This window comes from Oratosquilla oratoria, chromosome 12 (genome assembly GCF_046742065.1).
Source record: "Oratosquilla oratoria isolate Oo_2021 chromosome 12, ASM4674206v1, whole genome shotgun sequence".
Lineage (NCBI taxonomy): Eukaryota > Metazoa > Arthropoda > Malacostraca > Stomatopoda > Squillidae > Oratosquilla > Oratosquilla oratoria.
Genome location: NC_134788.1, coordinates 37043481 through 37057320, shown reverse-complemented (window position 1 = coordinate 37057320; position 13840 = coordinate 37043481). Strand labels below are relative to the sequence as shown.

General features: G+C 36.6%; 1 protein-coding gene across 3 annotated transcripts; it reads right to left on the bottom strand.

Moving 5' to 3' along the window:
* Nucleotides 1-3285: 3285 nt before the first annotated feature.
* On the bottom strand, nucleotides 3286-13681 carry LOC143031429 (uncharacterized). 3 transcript variants are annotated; one of them, XM_076195229.1, is made up of 2 exons: nucleotides 13555-13681; nucleotides 3286-6129 (listed from the first exon to the last, which is right to left on the bottom strand). In XM_076195229.1, the coding sequence occupies exon 2, from the start codon at nucleotides 5934-5936 to the stop codon at nucleotides 4653-4655; it is 1284 nt and encodes a 427-aa protein (XP_076051344.1). In that variant the 5' UTR covers nucleotides 5937-6129; nucleotides 13555-13681; the 3' UTR covers nucleotides 3286-4652. The 3 variants fall into 3 exon arrangements, with proteins under 3 accessions (XP_076051344.1, XP_076051343.1, XP_076051345.1); XM_076195228.1 differs by having other exon boundaries at nucleotides 13580-13679; XM_076195230.1 differs by lacking the exon at nucleotides 13555-13681 and adding an exon at nucleotides 7580-8045.
* Between the last annotated feature and the right edge of the window lie 159 nt (nucleotides 13682-13840).

Sequence of the window (13840 nt, the reverse complement as noted above, 5' to 3'; positions counted from 1 at the left end):
TCCTCTTTCAGTTTGTTCCAGATATCTATTACTCTGTGTGGATTTTTTTTTTTTTTTAATATCTCTTCTGTAACTGTCTTTCTTAACCGATTCAACTCCGATGACAAGATGTCTTGTCATTTGGTCAAATAAAACAAAAAATCATAATAAAACAACAAAATGTTTGATGATCAAACAGCACCAGAAAAATATGACGTCATCAGTCCTCCTCGAGGAGGACTGATGACGTCATATTTTTCTGGTGCTGTTTGATCATCAAACATTTTGTTGTTTTATTATGATTTTTTGTTTTATTTGACCAAATGACAAGACATCTTGTCATCGTAGTTGAATGGGTTAAGTTTCTTCTCATGTCCTCTTGTATTTCTTCTGTCCCATTCTTTAGATGGTTGTCAAATCTCCTCTTTCTCTTTGTTCCAGAGTTGATAAGTTTAGTTTGTCCAATCTTTGTTCGCGTGTCAACTTGCAAAGTGATGGTTCCATCTTTGTCATTGATCATTGACTTATTTCTAGTTTCTTTATGTTTAATTGAAAGAAATAACAGAGGCGATATGTAAGTCAATTTTGCAGAGAACTAACATGAGGATAATGAACACTTTCTTCCAAAAGCGTGTAGGTCGTAAATGGACCTGGAGAAGTCCAAATGGAAGAATAAAGAACGAAATAGACTTCATATTAGGAGATGAGAGCAAAAGCGTTAGCAATGTTACGGTGATAAATAGTCAACATAGGTAGTGGTGGTTTGCATAGCTAAATTCAGTTCAGAGCCGAGAGAAATAAACTAGTTTTAAGAAAGAAAATAAGCCTTGCAAAGATTAAGGACAATAAAAAAAAAAAAAAGTTAGAAATGAAAAATAGATTCAAAGTTCTAAGAACTAACGAGGGCACCGTGGAAGATATTAATCTGAATTTGGTGAATATCATCAGGGAATCGGCAGAGAAAGTAGGAAGTACAAAAAAAAAAAAAAAAAAAAAAACTACAAATAACCTAATTATAATAAGATGGACCGTGCAGGTCAAAAGTAGGAGAGACGAAGTATAAAGAATAGAACTAAACAAGCTTATCAACAAAGGGCAGAGATCAGAGAAAAGAAGGAGAAACATGGATGAAATAAAGGAAACCATTCAGAAAGGTAAAAGTATTAAAGAGACAGAGCGCAGACATGCTTTAAGAAGAGAGCAAATTATATGATTGAAAGATAGAAATGGAGAAATTATTAAATGCAGAGACAGAATGGTAAAAAAAAAAAAGTAGAAGAAAGTTACCAAGACCTTTACTCGTCGAAGACCGTAGTTGAGTCAGTAAATTCATCTGTAGACATTAGGAGTGTACCAGAGATTACAAAGGAAGAAGTAGAATTTGCTCTAAAAATATGAAACGAGGGAAAGCCCCTGGGGAAGATGGTATATCGATAGATCTGTTGAAAGACACAGGGAAATTAGTTCATATTAAGTTAGCTCAGTTGTACACCCAGTGCTTACGTCAAGAAAGCGTTCCTGATGCGTGGTACAATGCTATGGTGATTTTGTTTCATAAAAAAGGAGACCAGAAGGACCGTAGTAACTATCGGCCGTTTACCTTGTTATCAAATGTATATAAAGTATTCTCAAAAATCCTTACAAATAGACAAAGTCAAGTTTTAGATGGAAACCAACTGAGAGAGCAGGCAGGTTTTGGGCGCGGATTTTCGACTCTAGACCATTTGCAGGTGATAAACCAACTACCCGAGAAAACGACAGAATACAATATACCTCTCTGTTTATCTTTTGTAAACTACGAGGCCTTTGACTCGGTAGAATAGTAATACTAAACTCGCTACGTAAGCAGGGTACAAACGAACAGATCGTAAGAGTTTTAGAAAAGATTTATGCGAAAGGTACAGCTATAATTCGACTACATAAAGGTGCAGAAAAGATCAAGATTGAGAAAGGAGTACGGCAAGGCGATACCATTTCTTTAAATTATTTACAGCTTCCTTGGAAGACATTTTCAGAAGGTTAGGTTAGGAAAAAAAACTTTTTAAAGTTTAAGGGCGAATATTTGAACCGTCTAAGATTTGCGGATGACATTATTCTTATTTCAGAAAGAGCAGAAGACTTGCAAGATATGCTGAGTGGTCTTAACAAAGAAAGTCTCAAAGTAGGTTTAAAAATGAATAAGAGTAAAACCAAAGTAATGTTCAACACGAAAGTTCAAAGTAAAGAGATTAAAATCGATGGTGAGAGTCTTGAAGAAGTTGAGGAATATAATTATATAGGCCAGATGGTGAAAGTGGCGAGAGATCATGATAATGAAATAAAAAGACGAATTACAATTGGTTGGAAAGTATAATAGATCCTGAAAGGCTCTTCACCTTTATGTTTGAAACATAAAGTTTACAATCAATGCATTCTATCAGCAATGATCTACGGGTGTGAGATTTGGAAACTGACGAAGGCGATGGAAACAAAACTAAGGATTGTACAGAAAAGAATTGATATATCAATGATGGGATTAACGCTGAGAGACCGAAAGAGAGCAAATTGGGTGAGAGAGCAGACTATAGTAATAGATAATGTGGAGGTGGTAAAAGAGAGGAAGTGGAATCGGGCAGATAAGTTGGTGCGAACGACTGATGAGTGATGGAGCAAGTGTGTTACTGAGTGGACGCCGTGAGATAGGGAGCGTGGAAGAGGAAGACCAGACAGAAGGTGGAGAGACGAGAACGACAAGTTTGCAGGAGTGACGTGGCAGAGGATGGCACGGTCGTGTGAATCATGGAATGCTATGAAGATCTTTGTTCAACAGTGGACTCAGAATGGCTGACTTGATTGATTGAAGAATCCTTGCAACTCTAATGATATCGAGTTTTTTTTTTTTTTTTTTTTTTTTTTTTTTTTTTTTTTACACCCAACTGGAAATATGTATAGAGAAAATTTATCACTTGATTTATGAAGGGGTGACGAGTCTTACTGAATTAGCCATGGAAACGATAATTGATTCATTACCAATTTGTTTTCTTTTTGTGTTCTGCATTTTTCCAACACACCTTTTCTGTAAACTTAATGTACTTATTTGAATATATCTGAGTGCGCTTCTTGCATAACCTAAGTACTTGTTTCTACGTACAAATTCTAGAAAGCAAGTAAATGACAAGTTGAGGAGAATATTAGTATATATGTGTGTAGTTCAACATCCAATTTCTCTACATAACTGCATTGGGATCTGACATGTCCCAGGTGTAACTAATTATGAATCAGACAAGCAGTTATGGGGAATATGATACACAATATTTTTGTTCTATCTGTATTTCTATCTAACACTTTACAATATCACCACCTCACTACACAATATCACCATAGACAAGGTATCACTATAGTTAAGATATAGTTCCATATAAACCTGTACAAGCACTTAATATAATACAGGGTAAAACAAAATATCATGTGGTTCCTCCAACATTCATATTTCTTCTACAATCAATTTACACTGTATAACATAAACTTTACATTCACAATTTTCGTAGACACTGAAGTGAACCTCTCACATAATATACAATGTTAACTTACACAAAGCATATACAATGCGACTGAGGGAGAGACAAGGGGGTTATTACATGGGCAAGCTTCTCACGACCACAGCACATTCCATGACTGCTCTCAGTATTTCTGTGAGTATAAACTTCTGCCAATGCACATCAAGTTTTAATAAGGCTATTTATTTAGATCTATTTAATATAAATTGGTAAATTGTGTTTAATAGGGATTTTTATTGGTGTCAATTGAAGTGAGAACTCTTTATATACTTATATAGTGAAATAATGGAATATTCCAAGTATTCCTAACCTAATCTTAGCAGACTTCCTACGCTGCACAAGATAAGGGGACATCAGTGGCAACCCCATAAGGTAACAGCAGCTTTAAAAATATCACCAAGGAGGGGGAGTGACGTGACGCGGGAGAGGTGGCGTTCTCAAGATCCCCAGGTGCTGAAACTACATTGACTGCTTGGCTGCAAGGCTGATAATCTATTCCTCTGGCAATCTGATTACCTTGGCCTTGGCCCTTGGCCCAGTTTTTGAACTCCACATCACCCCTAACTTCTTCCACCTCCTTTTTCACAAGCTGCAATTCTTCTCATAGCTCGCATCATACACAAGCTAATGATTCTCCTGTATACTCTTTTGCCTATTCTTTCATCTCCTGGAGTCCCTCTCTAGCAGTCTATCATACCTCCTGTGTCTGTTCTCTCATTTCCCTGCTCAACTCTGCTAGTACTGCTAATCTCTTTATATCATCCTTCACGTGATTCATTTGCTGTAATAACACTTGCCACAATCTTGTCCTCTTCTGTATATACATTCAAGATTAGGAAAACGTATGTCAAGTGTCAATATGCATTATTTACCCTTAGTTGTGATTTCATTCTCATGACAGCTACATATCTGTAAGTCATCATATGCTTACTGAGGGTATGTTTGCACTGCACATGTCACACTGGAAAGGTCTTTCTCCTGTGTGGGTCCTCGTATGTTCTTCCAGGTCACTATTTTGTGAGAGAGAGCTGTAGCACATAGGTCACAATGGAAGACCGCTCTGCAGTGTGTGTCATCATGTCTTGTTAGATGATGACTTAAGGAGAAAGATGCATCGCACAAGCCACAGTGGACAGGTTACTCTCCAGTGTGGGTCATCATATGCTTTTTTAGAATACTCTCTATTGAGAAGGATGCATCACACAGGTCACAGCAAAATGCTTTCTCTATTGTGTGGGTATTCACATGCCGCTTCAGACCACCCTTTTGTGAGAAAGCAGCATCACATGCATTGCACTGGAAAGGCTTTGCTCCTGAGTGAGTCATCACATGCTGCTTAAGATTACCTTTCAGTGAGAAGGCTGCATTGCACAGGTCACACTGGAAAGGCTTTTCACCAGTATGTGTATATATGTGTTGCTTCAGACTACTTTTACTTAAGAAAGCTGCATTGCAATCCCCACACGTGAAAAGTTTTTCTCCTGTGTGGGTCTTCATGTGCATCTTCAGACTCCACTTTGTTGAGACAGTGGCATCACACAGGTCACAATGAAAAGGCTTTTCTCTTGTGTGTGTAAACATATGGTTCTTTAGTAACCTCTTATCTGAGAAAGCCTCATTGCACAAGTCACAATGAAAAGGCTTTTTTCCAGTATGTGTAAATATATGCTTCTTTAGTGACCTCCTATCTGAGAAAGCCTCATTGCACAAGTCACAATGAAAAGGCTTTTCTCCAGTATGTGTGAATATATGCGTCTTTAGTGACCTCCTGTCCGAGAATGCTGCATCACACAGGTCACAATGAAAAGGCTTTTCACCAGTGTGTGTAAATATATGTTGCTTCAGATTACCTTTGTGATTGAAAGCTACATCACAAACCCCACACACAAAAGGTTTATCTCCTGTGTGGGTCATCATATGCTTTTTCAGACTACCTTTTATTGAGAAAGCAGCACAGCACAGGTTGCATTGAAAGGGCTTTGCTCCTGTGTGGATCATCATATGACTATTCAGATTACACTTCTTTGAGAAAGTTGCATCACACAGGTCACAATGAAAAGGTTTTTCACCAGTATGTGTGAACATATGCTCCTTCAAATTACTCTTTTGTAAAAAAGCGGCACCACAATCCCCACACACAAAAGGTTTTTCTCCTGTGTGGGTCTTCATATGCATCTTTAACCTCCCCTTTCTTGAGAAAGAGGCATCGCACAGATCACAATGAAAAGGTTTTTCTCCAGTATGTGTAAATATATGTTTCTCTAGTGAACTCTTTTGTGAGAAAGCTGCATCACACAGGCCACAAGGAAAAGGCTTTTCTCCAGTATGTGTAAATATATGTTGCTTCAGAGTACCTTTGTATAAGAAAGCTGCATCACAAACCCCACACATGAAAGGTTTTTCTCCTGTGTGGGTCATCATGTGTGGTTTGAGTTTAGCCTTTACTAAGAAAGATGCATCACATTGGTCACAATGGAAAGGTTTCTCTCCTGTGTGGGATAACACGTGCTTTTTGAGGAGACTTTGCTGCAAAAAAGCTGCATCACACAGATTACCGCAAAATTGCTTCTCTTCTGTGTTGGAGATCAGATCCTCTTTGACAATACCATTAAGTCTGAAAGATAAATAGCACAGGTCTAAATAAAAGGTTCCTCTTCTATGTGGTTAAAATGTTTTCACATTACTATATCCTGAGAAAGCTGCATCACACATGCTATACTAGAAATGTTTATTTCCTATGTAGCTTTATTTTATGACATTTCATAAAACTGCACCCTGAGAAAATTCACCGCAAAGGCCACTATTCTTTTCTCAGTATATGAAAGCTAGAATTACTCCTATGGGAAAACAGTACATATCTCACATACAATTAGATTCCTTTCTGTTTAGGTCATTATAATACTACCTTTTGGAATCAATAGGTATAAAGTGTTTTGTGTCTGCTGTGTGGTGGAAGTATCTGTAGTGGTTTTAATCTTATGGAATCTGTGACTTACTCCTATGAGAAAGAAGTATGTATCTCACATATACAATCGGATTCTTTTCTGTTCGGGTCATTATAATACTAGCATATGGAATCTATGGGTAACTCTTCCAATAGAATTTTGATGGTTACCCTTGTCCTGCCAAAGAAGCCAAATATGTTTTAGTGGCACATATTTCTACTATCATCAATGATTCACTTATTCAATTAAATATCTAAATAAAATATACTAAGTGGGGCAATTTGTGCAAATAGTAGAAATACTGTATGTGCCACCAAAGCATATTTGGCTTCTTTGGCAGGACAAGGGAAACCATATATATATATACATACATAAATACATACATACATATATACATATATATATATATATATATATGTATATATATATACATACACACATATTATATATATATATATATATATATATATATATATATATATATTATATATATATATCATATATATATATATATATATACATACATACATTCCTCCTCACCTCCTCATTTCTCACTCTATCTAGCCTAGTAACCCCCACACTACTTCTCAGACACCACATCTCAAAAATATATATATATATATATATATATATATATATATATATAAATGTATATATATATATTATATATATATATATATATATAGATGAGGAAGGTGGAAGAAGACATGGGTCTAGTTCCAAATTTACTCCTGACTGAGTTCCCTTTGCACTTCTTCTGAGGGATGATACTCTGGCTCAAATGTGACTGTATACATTTATTATCCAATTCCATAGTCCCACCATGTAGGCAGGGGATAATGAAGGTTGGGCATAGACATACAATAGATTAATCAAAAACTGATACAATTTGAATCTCAATAAACAGATCTGGCGTGTTGGTCCGATAATGTGGAAATGTTGAATGAAAGTGCTGCCATAAGTGTAAGATGTAAGGGTGGAGTGGAGAATGTGAGTGTGAAACTTGCCGGACAGTAGACCATTAGATATTTCCCCATCAACCTAGGTCAGCACTGTTCTGGGGTAGCTCCTAATAGCTGTGTATTTCACTGTGAATTTTTACCATTTGACATCTCTTACTTTCTGATTTATGTTGTCCTCAGAAGCTAGGTACACTGCTTCAATTATTTTCCTCTGTCTTCTTGTTAGGCTTTATCTTATTATTTCTGCCCACTGCCGGTTGAGCATATGGTCTTCTTTATTTAGGTGGCCCACCAGCGCTTTGGAGATGAATGGGGCAAAAGGGGCTTTATGCAGGAGAAGAATGTCTGTTGAGCAAGGAAGGAACAGGGCAGGATATAGGGGTGAGTGGGCAATGGTTGTGTATAGATGATACTGTGGTGCAAGGACACAAGGAGGGGCAGGGGATAACGGGAGTAGGGAGTGGATGTGTGAGAATGATATCTAGACTCAGCCCGAAGGGATTTTTCTCCGTCTTGTTCCGCATGAGGGGATGGAGATGGGGGCATTGTTGTTGAATAAGTGAAGCAACCTTCCTCTGAATGTACTGTGTCTTGCTGCATTGCTTCTTATCCAGGACAGTGGGCAGGATACAGGAATGAGCCATCATCCATGAGGAGCTAAGATGAGAGGGAGGAGAGGGTGGTGGGTGAGATTGGGATTGGTGGAAATGTAATGGGTGGGAGTATGTTCCTTTTCACTTGGCTACCTCCCTTATATTGGGGAAAAAGCCTTTGGTATATTGATAGAAATCCACTTACGTGTTACTTTAAGTTATGAAACTACTGAGTCTATCATTAAAATAGAACAAGGGACAACTTTTAATACCCTGATACTTATCCTTGTATTCTGCATCAAATTTTGTGTTGTTACTGATAAGAAGCTTGCTGGCTGAGCGGGTTAGGGCGTCGTTACTTGACGCAAAGGTCGAGGTGAGGGCGGTTCGAATCCTGCCACCGGCGAAGTTGAACCAAGGGCATGGTTCATTAAATTCCATGCTACAAAGCCCTCTGAGAGGGGCACTGTCCTAGCCTCCTGATAGGGGGGAGTGTGTGACGTTAAACCATGTCATCATTATCATCATATCACTGATATGAGATATATATGGATTGTCTTCTGCATTTGCAGCATAGGGAATATTACTTATTCAAGTTATTCATAAAGTGTATGATTTTATCTTTAAATTCTGTGATAAAAGCAGTGTGGCAAATTAAAGGTAAAAATTCCATTTATTTTTCTACATTAAATCCCAATTTATCAACAGTGTACTCATCAATGTGTATATATATATATATATATATATATATATATATATATACCTATATATATATATATAATATATATATATATGTATATATTATATATATACATATATATATGTATATATATATATATATATATATATATATATATATATAAACTACTAACTTTCATGTTTTAAGAATCTGTATCAGATATTCCCCTCATGCTCACAGCCCCTTTCACTCAATCCATCCATCTCATCCTTAGTTGTCCCTTCAAGTTCACTCCCTCCACCTCTGCCTTCCACACCTCATTTACTAATCTTTCTTCACTCATTCATTCCATGTGTCCAAAACATTCCAAAAATTTTCCATCAGCCCTATCTGTCTACTACTTTTCTGCTGCCACTCTCCCCTTCACTTCATTGCTCACTCTATCCAATCTTGCAACCCCTACCATATTTCTCAGACATTTCATTTCAAATGCATTCAACCTTTTCCTGTCTGTTTCTCTTAAATTCTAAGTTTCCACTCCATACAGTGCCATCACCACAAACACTCTTTCATATATTCTCATCTTTGCATCCATTCCCAGCTGCCTATTTCTCACGACATTTTTTAATCCCCCTAGACACTTATTTGCTTCTCTCAATATACAATTTACCTCAACCTCCACTCCTCCCTTTCCTGCCACATGCGACACCAAATACCTAAATATATTCATATCCTACAGCCTCTCTCCTTTAAGACTTACTTCCACGGAGCTGCCTAGTGTAGGCCCTATGGTCTCTTGCAGTCTCCTTTATTCTTATGTTCTTATGTTCCAATTCACTGCCACCCTCTCCCCTTGCACATCTCATCAACTTACTTTTACCCACATTTACTTTCAACTTTCTCCTATTACATATCTTCCTAAACGCCATCACTAACTGCCTTAATTCTCTCTCTGACCCTGTTGCAAGTGCAGTGTTGTCAGCAAACAAGAATTGGCTCACCTCCCACATTTCTCCATTTTCTTTAACCACCTCCAGTCCCCTGCCCTTTACCTTCACCTTTACCTCCCACACCACCCCATCCATGTACACATTCAACAGCCATGTCAACATGATGCAGCCCCACTTTCATCTCAAACCACGCACTCTCTCCATTTCCAATTCTAACACAAGCTCTACTACTCTTGTAAAAACTCTTGACTGCTCTTGGATACCTCCCTTATAAGGTGGACAAAGCTCTTGGTATGTATGTGTGTGTGTAATTATATATATATATATATATATATATATATATATATATATATATATATATATATATATACATATATATATATATAAATATATACATACATATATACATACATATATATATACATATATATATATATACATATATATATATATGTATATATATATATATATATATATATATATATATATATACATAAATGTGTGTGTGTGTGTGTGTATTTAACTAGTTGTATTTTACGGGAAGGGGAGCTATGCTCGTGGTATCCTGTCTTCATATCTCATTTTATCTAGACTGTTTATAAATTCGTGTATTGTTTTTGCACACACCACTTTCTCATCTAACTTGTTCCAAATGTCTATTACTCTGTGGGAAAAGCTGTTCTTTTTCACATCTCTTCTATAACTGTCTTTCTTGATTTTCTTTCCATACCCTCTTGTATTTCTACTATCCCATTTTATTAGATCCTCTCTATCAATAGTTTCTATGCAAGTGTGTGTGTGTGTGTGTGTGTGTGTATTTACCTGGTTGTACCTAGTTGTATTCTACGGGAAGGGGAGCTATGCTTGTGGTGTCCCGTCTTCATATCTCATTTTATCTAAACTATTTTTAAATTCATGTATTGTTTTTACACACACCACTTTCTCATCTAACTTGTGTGTGTGTGTATTCACTTGGTCTTTGGATCACTTGTTGGACTCGTGATCGACAGCTATTTCCCTCCTGGAAGAGAGCTCAGAGCTCGTAGGTCCGATCTATGGGTAATGCTATGACCTTGCACACACACACACACCCAACTCCCCGCCCACGAGAGTCAGAGTAACGACCCGAGGCACAGCGATACCGAAATAATTTCGGCCCTGGGCAGGATTCGAACTGGGTACTGGGAGCACTTCTACTTCCCAGTTCAGCGCTCTACCAACAGTGCCACCGAGTCAGTGTGTGTATTTACCTAGTTTACCTAGTTGTATTTCACGGGAAGGAGAGCTACGCTCGTGAGGTCCCGTCTCCATATCTCATTTTATCTAAACTATTTTTAAATTCATGTATTGTTCTTGCACACACTATTTTTTCATCCAACTTGTTCCAACTGTCTATTACTCTGTGAGGAAAGCTGTTCTTTTTCATATCTCTTCTATAGCTGTCCTTCTTGATTTTCCTTCCGTGTCCTCTTGTGTTTCCATCATCCCATTTTATCAGATTCTCTCTATCAATAACTTCTATGCCTTTCATGATTCTGTAAATAGCTATCAAATCTCCTCTCTCTCTTCTTTGCTCTAATGTCTGTAGTTCAAGTTTTGCTAGTCTCTCTTCATATGATAGTTTTGAGAGTGTTGGTGCCAATTTTGTAATTGCTCTTTGTATTCTTTCAAGTTTTTTTTATACATTTTTTTGTACTTGGTGACCATACTGTTGCTGCATATTCCAATTTTGGTCTTATCAGAGTGGTTAGAATTTTCTTCACCATTTCTTCATCCAGGTATGCAAATGCCACTTTGATTGTTCTTATCAAATTATAAGTTTCTCCAAAAATCTTATTTATATGTTTCTCAGGTGACATATTATTCATAACAATGACTCCCAGGTCCTTCTCATTCTCTACTTTTTTTATTCCTTCTTCTCCCAATCTATATGATCCTATTATTCTGTTTTTGCTTTTTCCAAATTCCATTATACTACACTTTTTAGTGTTGAACTCCATCTCCCACTTCCTACTCCATTCCTGTACTTTGTTCAGATCATTCTGTAGTGACTCACAATCTTCATCCGTTTTCACTTTTTTCAACAGTTTTGCATCATCTACAAAGAAGCTCATACAACTTTTAATTCCTTCATCCATATCATTAATATATATAGCAAACATTATTGGGGCCAGAACTGTTCCTTGTGGGACACCGCTTATTACTTCATCCCATTCTGAGTGTTTATCTCTTATCACCACTCTCATTTTTCTTTCTTGCAAAAAGTTTTCCATCCATTTAAGCAGTTTGCCCTGTATTCCTCCTTCAGTTTCTAATTTCTTAAGCAACTTTTTGTGTGGTACTTTGTCAAAAGCCTTTTTCAAGTCCAGAAATGCACAATCAGCCCATCCATCTCTTTCTTGTATTATGTCTATTAGCCTTGAATAGAAACATATCAAATTGGTGACGCATGATCGTCCTTGTCTGAATCCAAATTGCCTTGGATTTAGCACGTTGTTTTTTTCTAAATATTTTACCCATCTACTTTTGATAATTCTTTCACAAATTTTTGCTATTGTACTTGTTAGAGAGACTGGTCTATAGTTGGTAGGGTCTTCCTTATTTCCCCCTTTATATATAGGTACTATATTTGCTCTTTTCCAATCTTCTGGGACTTTTCCTTCTTTCAAGGAACTGTTTATTATACTATGTATTTTGTCTGCCAGTTCTTTCCTGCATTCTTTCAAAATCCAGTTTGCTATTTCATCTGGTCCATGCGATTTTCTAACATCAAGATTACTCAAGTGTTTCAATATTTCATTCTTTGTTACTTCTATTTCTTTCATGGGGGGGACTTTCTCTTTCCATTCGATCTCTTCAGGTTGTATGTTCTCTCTTGTAAACACTGATTTAAAATGTTTGTTCATAATTTCTGCCATTTCTAATTCCTCTGTATATTCAACTCCTCCTTGCCTTAATTTTTCCAAATCTTGTTTATTTTTCAGTTTGTTGTTTACAAATCTGTAAAATAGTTTTGGTTGATCTTTACACTTTTCTATGATATCTTTTTCATATTTTCTCTTTTCCTCTCTGCACGCTTGTACATATTCATTTCTATAACAAGTATATATTTTCCACTTTTCAGGTCTTTTGTCCTTTCTCCACTTAGTCCAAGCTTTATCTCTTTTGTCTTTTAACTCCTCACAACTTTTGCTGTACCAACATTTTATATATTTCTTTTCTTGTTTTTGTCTTGGGACATACTGTTCCACTCCTTTTTTATTTTATTTTTTTTTCAAAATATTCCATTTCTCTTCCACTGTTGTTCCTTCTTTGTATATTCCTTCCCAGTTTTCTTTTTGAAAGAATTCTCTTATTTGATCAAAGTTTGTTTTTTCATACATCATTCTTCCTTTTCTATATTGTGTGTGTGTGTGTGTGTGTGTGTGTGTGTGTGTGTGTGTGTGTGTGTGTGTGTGTGCATGTGTGTGTGCATGACAACCTGGCAGATCAGAAATGCTCAATATAATGCTAAGTTAGGTTATGCTACATTGAATAAAGCAAACTGTTACAAACTTGGACAATGAAATCACCAAACACACTGCTATTCTAAAACTTTACAATATTATATAGACTATGCCCTAAGATTATGGGAGTAATTTCTTTTCTGGGATGCAGTTTTCACTTCAATATAACCTAGATTAAAAAAGAAAAAGAAAAAAAAAAGATCTAAACTTATATACTTTGTCCCCTACCCATCCTCAACAAGCTGTGGAATTTTGCGCTTGGGCGTCGTTAATTACCCACAGTATCATCACCTGTGAAACCAAAATGCCTTACAATTCCTACAATCATGCTACAGTATAGTAGCTCTCGGAGTAGACAATATTCAATTCTCGGTTGGCGAATGCCTACAAGTAACATTTAATACCTGGGTGCCTGCCTTCTTTACTTACAAATTGTGTGTCACGCAATTTTTAAGCAAAGGATTCTTCAACAGCCTCAACAATCCCTACAACTCTCGTGGTATCAACAGATTTTTCGATTCACATTTGTATACGACCAAGTGGAAATAAACACAAGTCAAAAGAAAACTTAACCACGTGATTTTTGAAGGAGTGACTACTGTTTCTGAATTTCGTAGTCGTTCAAACGATAATCGCTTAATGTACTCTTAATTTATTTTCTTTTTGTGATCTGCATTTCTCCAATTGTCA